We start from the raw sequence: 7,240 nt of genomic DNA, 5'->3' as shown, positions 1-7,240 counted from the left end.
TATCCTGTTTTGACTCCATTAATATCTCAGGAAAGGTAAGTCGTAGGACAATTCTGATTATACCAATCGATAGAGCGCAAAAAAGTTACTATGAATCAATTATTATGTTGTTGTTATGTTCAATTATTATGTTATAAATACCCGATGCCAGTGTGCAGCATGAACCCGTAGAAGTCGATGCTGGCTTTGCCATTCTGGTTGAGGAGGGATTGTATGGGATTGACACTGGATCCCGGGATATTCTGTCGTGATAAGAGAAAATAGATTACAGGGTGATATTACTATCAGTCTATACCAGCGATTCCCAAACTTTATTTCCCACACGGCCCCTTTTTTAAATTTTTGAACACTTCCCGGCAACTTTACTGTATTTTGTGTGATCTTCCTGGGGGTCTTGAAGACCTTCACGGAACATTCGGGGGGCCGTGGACCCTAGTTTGGGGAACCACTGGTCTATACCATGGCCTTGAATTAGTTGATAGTCAGAAACCGCAGGTACTCTCAAGGGGCCCTTGACACTTGACGTTCTCTTGAGAGTCTTGGAATCATTTATATCTAGTGGTTCATTCGATATTTTGTCAAATGGTTTACGATACTTGGGGAGATGATTTATTTAGTTCATACTTCGTCAAATACTTTGGCATTTGGACTTTGGAGTCGATTGGACAAACTAACTATTTGACTCTTTGTTAAGTATATTAAAATCAATTATTTATATCTAAATTATCTATTGGTTCATTTAATACTGTCAAATAGTTTAGTAATAGAGTCGATACTTTGTCAAATGTTTTAGTCAATACTTTGTTAAATGGCTAGTCGATACTTTGTCAGATGGTTTAGTAATTTAGTCGATACTTTGTCAAATGGTTTGGTCGATACTTTGTCAAATGGTTTGGTCGATACTACATAGCTACTCATTTTCCTCACGAGGCTGAGTGGGCCCCGCAACAGCCAGTCACGGAATCAATCATTTGCATGATACAAAATTTCTTGGCCCCGCCGGGAATCGAACCCGGGTCTCCCGCGTGCAAGGCGAGCGCAGTGACCACTACGCCATGGGAGCTGACTATGTTAATAATTTTATCACATAAAGAAGTAGGATAAGGGATCTCAGGAGGACACAAGTAGGACAGGGATCTCAATATTTTCAATGGCAGGATTCTCACGTAGATCTTTCACCCAACGGAACGCCCCAAATTATAAGTATAGGTAGGTATATAACTCTAAAATATGTTCTCTGTAATATGTCAAAATAGACCTTGGTTCAACTACGAGAGTAAAGGGACTTTTCGGTCCTATCCCAGCAGAATAAACAAGGTAGGTATAATTCTATTCTTATTCTACAGTCTACCCAAAGTCTTCTAACATCCTATATTTGTACAGTTTCTCTGAATAATTTTATCACACAAAGACGTAAGATAGAGATCTCAGAAGGATACAAGTAGGATATGGATCCCATTGTTTTCAATGGCAGGATTCTCACATAGATCTTCAACCCACAACCGTAAGGCCGGCCACTCACAGACCTGACAGGTACAGCTGAAAAGGTCCGTCTGTCAGGTCTACTTGATACCTGATGAGCACACACACTCTCAGGTAGACCTGATCACGTAGGTATATCTGTCGTCAGGTCTACCTGATAGCAAGTAGCTGGCCTTATTCATCCCATGAGTACCTAATTATATCCATAGTCCCATATTCCACAACTATCACCGAACTATCCATATCCAGCAATTTAGATTGGTACTTACGGGAGCATAATCTTATTGTATTTTTAATTAGGTCTATATTGTAATAGAGTTGTCATAACTTGTAATGTGGACCTGTAAATAAAGCAAATTCAAATTCAATTCAATAGTGTGAAACAGTTTAAGCTTTGTTCATGTTGGGTTGGTACTTACGGGAGCATAATCCTTGAGGAACTTGAAATCGAAGAGTTTCCAATTCTTCAACTCTTGCATCGTGGAGAACTTGATAATCTTCCAGCATGGATTTGTATACTTGGGATGAAATTTGACGTAACCATTCAGAAACCTGGAAACACGCGATAACATCTAATTAGTCTCAATATAACCTAATAGATATCAGGTAAACTCAAACTTAAGTACATAGGTACACACCTGATTCTAGATTTCTAGAATTTATGGGAAATCAAAGGTGCTTTTTAGAATTATCTATTTATGGCCGGAACCACAATTTGGGTTTAAACTTGGTTTAATATTACTTCACAGCATGGATTTGTATACTTGGGATGAAATTTGACGTAACCATTCAGAAACCTGGAAACACGCGATAAGATCTAATTAGTCTCAATATAACCTAATAGATATCAGGTAAACTCAAACTAAAGTACATAGGTACCTACACACCTGATTCTAGATTTCTAGAATTTATGAGAAATCAAAGGTGCTTATTTAGAATTATCTATTTATGGCCGGAACCACAATTTGGGTTTAAACTTGGTTTAATATTACTTAATCCAAGATTTAAACTTGGTTTTAAAGCCAAGTGTGGTCCTACCATCAATGACTTATTTAAGGGCGTTAAAAAAAACTTCACTAAAATCTCCGATGTTATTTAGACATTGAAACACATCCTGAAAATTATAAATTGATTGCGAAAAATCAAAAAGGAACTTTACTATTTTGTGAAAGCCATGTTAAAAGTCACACAACTTACCCATTGGCCCATGTTGACGCTTTCTGCAAGTAGTCCGCTCCGTGGAAGATAATGGGCAATGGGTCCTTCTTAGTCGGGTCTTTGAATATCAAGTACAGCTTCTTGGGACTATACTGGGAGATGGGCAAATACCCGAGATGTTATTTAGACATTGAAACACATCCTGAAAATTATAAATTGATTGCGAAAAATCAAAAAGGAACTTTACTATTTTATTGGATGTTATTTAGACATTGAAACACATCCTGAAAATTATAAATTGATTGCGAAAAATCAAAAAGGAACTTTACTATTTTATTGGTGAAACCCATGTTAAAAGTCACACAACTTACCCATTGGCCCATGTTGACGCTTTCTGCAAGTAGTCCGCTCCGTGGAAGATAATGGGCAATGGGTCCTTCTTAGTCGGGTCTTTGAATATCAAGTACAGCTTCTTGGGACTATACTGGGAGATGGGCAAATACCCGATGCCAGTGTGCAGCATGAACCCGTAGAAGTCGATGCTGGCTTTGCCATTCTGGTTGAGGAGGGATTGTATGGGATTGACACTGGATCCCGGGATATTCTGTCGGGAGGGATTGAGAATGGGATCATTTAGAATTTGACTTTCAAAATTCTCTGCATACAAACATTAGGGACACGGAAGGAGCCCAGATATTGCTTCTGGGCGTCCAAGGGGTTTTTAAACCCCCAATCCTTCCAACATCGTGAGATAGGTGCCATGCCTATCTCACGGAAGAGAGAGAGAGAGAGAGAGAAATACCCGATGCCAGTGTGCAGCATGAACCCGTAGAAGTCGATGCTGGCTTTGCCATTCTGGTTGAGGAGGGATTGTATGGGATTGATACTGGATCCCGGGATATTCTGTCGGGAGGGATTGAGAATGGGATCATTTAGAATTTGACTTTCAAAATTCTCTGAATACAAACATTAGGGACACGGAAGGAGGGGTGTGGGTTCAATCCCAGCCGAGGTATGGAATTTTCTCCTCAATATAATTTAAATTTGACCACAGTAAAAGTAGTGGCCTACTGCTGGATTAAAGGGACTTTTCAGTCCTATACGAGCAGCGTCAAAGGTATGGTACTATTATTATTCCTCATTGATCACGGCAATTGGCGACATATTATTTATTTTTACTTTTTTAATACCGCCTTTACTACTCAAGTGTCCTTACGAGGCTACGTAAACCCGTATTTTAAGTACAGAGCCGAAAAAACTTCGACTCTGCCAAGAATTCAACCCGGAACCTCCAGAATGTAAGCTTAGTGTGAAACTTACTCGGTCACGGAAATTCTTTATAGAGAAATCTATTGTGGCTATACGTAATCTAGCTCAAGGGGTGACTTCATTTTTTTTTTTTTTTTTTCTATTTATTCACTTCATTAATTTATTCTATATATAACTTACCTATTTTCTCCTTGCCACTCCCCGTATTATTATTGTTATTATTATTCACAATAATGGGTGAGATGGTGACTGTATCTTCCCCGTTAGGGGTGATGGTGATGGGTGTGAACTTGTTGTCCATCTGGGTGAGACATTCCACTATGGAGATCTCTGGAGTACCATTTCGGTGGGGGGTACGATATGTGGACACTTCCTCTACAACACACTCTGGTTCTGTAAGGAAATAGAAAGTACTTCCTCAGCCGCTACCATTTTATCAAACTCCTCTGCTTGTAATGACCGCACGGATTTGATCTTTATCCTGGGCATACTATCAGCAGTCGTACTATGAGTGGACATACTATCAGCGGAAGGAGGCCAGAAATTGTTTCTGGGCGTCCAAGGGGTTTTTAAACCCCCAATCCTTCCAACATCGTGAGATAGGTGCCATGCCTATCTCACGGAAAAGAGAGAGATAAACTGTAGGTAGGTACGTGTAAACTTTGTAGACCCACTAAAACTTAATTTTTTGGCACATTTCGTTACAGTAGGTATTCCAATTTGAACAAGTCTTACCTGTCGACTAGTTACAATATTCCCGTTAGACGTAACAGTTCTGGTGGCTATCACTTCTATTTCATCATCACACTTGTCTTCCTCAGCAGCTACCATTTTATCAAACTCCTCTGCTTGTAACGACCGCACGGATTTGATCTTTATCCTGGGCATACTATCATCAGTCGTACTATCAGTGGACATGCTACTTTGTAGACCCACTAAAACTTAATTTTTTGGCACATTTCGTTACAGTAGGTATTCCAATTTGAACATGTCTTACCTGTCGACTAGTTATAATATTCCCGTTAGACGTAACAGTTCTGGTGGCTATCACTTCTATTTCATCATCACGCGTATCTTCCTCAGCCGCTACCATTTTATCAAACTCCTCTGCTTGTAATGACCGCACGGATTTGATCTTTATCCTGGGCATACTATCAGCAGTCGTACTATGAGTGGACATACTATCAGTGGACATGCTATTGTTGGTTTTGGCATCAGGCTGTTCATCGGTGGGTACAATCTCGATGTCATCCGATAGGCGAGAGGCGTCTGCGGCTTCAACTGTGGAAACAGAACACAATAATGTAGATTAGAATCGAATAGGTTTCTTTTGGTATCTCAAATGTTAGAACATTTTTAAATAGTCTGTTATTTAACAAAAACATAGATGAAATATGTAGCTCTTCCTTGGTGAGTCTCAACCAACTCTTGGGTGCGAGTCACCGTAATATAGGTAAGTACTTGTTTGTAGACCCACTAAAACTTAATTTTTTGGCACATTTCGTTACAGTAGGTATTCCAATTTGAACAACATTTCGGTGGGGGGTACGATATGTGGACACTTCCTCTACAACACACTCTGGTTCTGTAAGGAAATAGAAAGTAAAAATGTAGAATATAATATTATGTTGTTTATCCTGCCCGAATGAGACTAAAAACATATTGATAGATTCTGACGTGACTTTGTGAAGATTCATCTTGAAAAGAAGAACTCAAGTAGCTTTTAAACTAAAAAGTCTACTTGAGACTAAAAAGTCTCTTTACCCCGGCAGTCTAAAAAAGGTCTAGTTTATTTTATGGGTTTAATAACATATGACTTTGTGAAGATTCATCTTGAAAAGAAGAACTCAAGTAGCTTTTAGACTAAAAAGTCTACTTGAGACTAAAAAGTCTCTTTACCCCGGCAGTCTAAAAAAGGTCTAGTTTATTTTATTGGTTTAACATAATAACAAAAAAATGTAGGACGTACGAACTTTGTAAGATCAGCCTATAAGATCTCATTCTTCTTTCATACTGCAGGTTCGAGTCCCAACAGGGCCTGAGTTATAATAAACAGACGTACACAAAAAGCCCACTTGAGGCTTAGGTGTACGGGCAAATAGCCCTTAGGACGGGTTGAGCCTCTACGAATGAACGAACCTATCCTAACAGAGCTTAGCACCACACACAAAAAGCCCACCCAGAGGCTTAGGTGAACCAAGAACCTATAGGTGACTTAATAGTGCTTAGTGCTTATTTATACTGCTCGCATAGGACTGTAAAGTCCCTTTACTCCAGCAGTAGGCTATACTACTAGATATTATTGTGGTCAAATTCTCAAATTATTTTGAGGATAAAATTCCATACCTCGGCTGGGATTGAACCCACGCCCTCCTGTTTACCAGGCGAGCGTTTTGACCACTACACCACCGAGGCAGGTTTTGACCACTACACCACCGAGGCAGGTGACTAAGCTTCGCGAATCTACCCTAAACATATACGGTTCGTTCTCGGAACGCCTGACTTTCTCCTATCCTGCCCTCCTTCTCTTTTGGATTTCAGGACGATAAGACCTCGGTACTTACAGTTCCATCTATCAACGAAATAAAAGAAGGGGAAAAATCTTTTCTATTCTTTTCTCTTCAATTGTGAGACGATAAGACCTCTATCTCAAGGTGCCTCCACAATTTTAGAGAATATGCTAGGAAAGAGCTTGTTCTATAACTGATGAACACAATACATGCGGGATAACGGCTCAGTACCTATAGGCTCAAGCCCTTATCACACTGGCTGCATTGGCTCAGCTCTAACCGTCAGCTGGCTCAGCTCTGCGTAACACCGTGTATCTGTATCATTGTATCAATCAGGCAAGTGGCCTGGAATACTCGACCAGTAGTTTCCAGGCAGTCTCCACCACTATGAGGTGAACCTGACATTGCAGGTAACCTGATCAGGTCCACCAGTCAAGTCTATCTAATATCGTGTGTGCTCATCAGGTATAGGGTAGACCCGACAGGCGGAACTTTTCAGCCGTACCTGTCAGATTTAAATGATAGTGTGCGTACTCATGAGGTATCAGGTAGACCTGACAGGCGGACCTGATCAGTGCACCTGAGAGTGGATGGCTGGCCTAAGGCTAGTAAGTTAGCGTCAATTGGGATTATAGGACTGACCAAGGAACTGTCTATTGGAATAGGGATAGGATTTTGAGTAATATTGCCGCTCCCCATAACATTTCTAAACGTTTCCAGAGTGTTCGGCAGGATAAACCTCGGCGTATAATTAAACACGGGCTTCTCTCGCGTTCGCTTCACATTTGATTTCCTGATATACGTCCTCTTGGTCCTCAGAT

General features: G+C 40.2%; 1 protein-coding gene across 1 annotated transcript in view; it reads right to left on the bottom strand.

Annotated features, from left to right (window-relative positions):
- Window positions 1-5,199, bottom strand: part of LOC103518860 — a gene marked incomplete at its 3' end in the record, with an annotated part of 7,767 nt that extends 2,568 nt beyond the window's left edge. The window contains exons 1-5 of the mRNA XM_026830538.1: window positions 5,110-5,199; window positions 4,645-4,832; window positions 3,443-3,543; window positions 2,680-2,811; window positions 1,902-2,034 (exon numbers count right to left, since the gene is read on the bottom strand). Coding sequence (XP_026686339.1) covers window positions 1,902-2,034; window positions 2,680-2,811; window positions 3,443-3,543; window positions 4,645-4,827 — 549 coding nt within the window. The remainder of the gene's footprint in view (window positions 1-1,901; window positions 2,035-2,679; window positions 2,812-3,442; window positions 3,544-4,644; window positions 4,833-5,109) is intronic.
- Between the last annotated feature and the right edge of the window lie 2,041 nt (window positions 5,200-7,240).

This window comes from Diaphorina citri, unplaced genomic scaffold, assembly GCF_000475195.1.
Source record: "Diaphorina citri unplaced genomic scaffold, Diaci psyllid genome assembly version 1.1 scaffold2393, whole genome shotgun sequence".
Taxonomy (NCBI): domain Eukaryota; kingdom Metazoa; phylum Arthropoda; class Insecta; order Hemiptera; family Psyllidae; genus Diaphorina; species Diaphorina citri.
The sequence above is the reverse complement of the archived record's forward strand: the minus strand, read 5'-3'. Positions and strand labels throughout refer to the sequence as shown.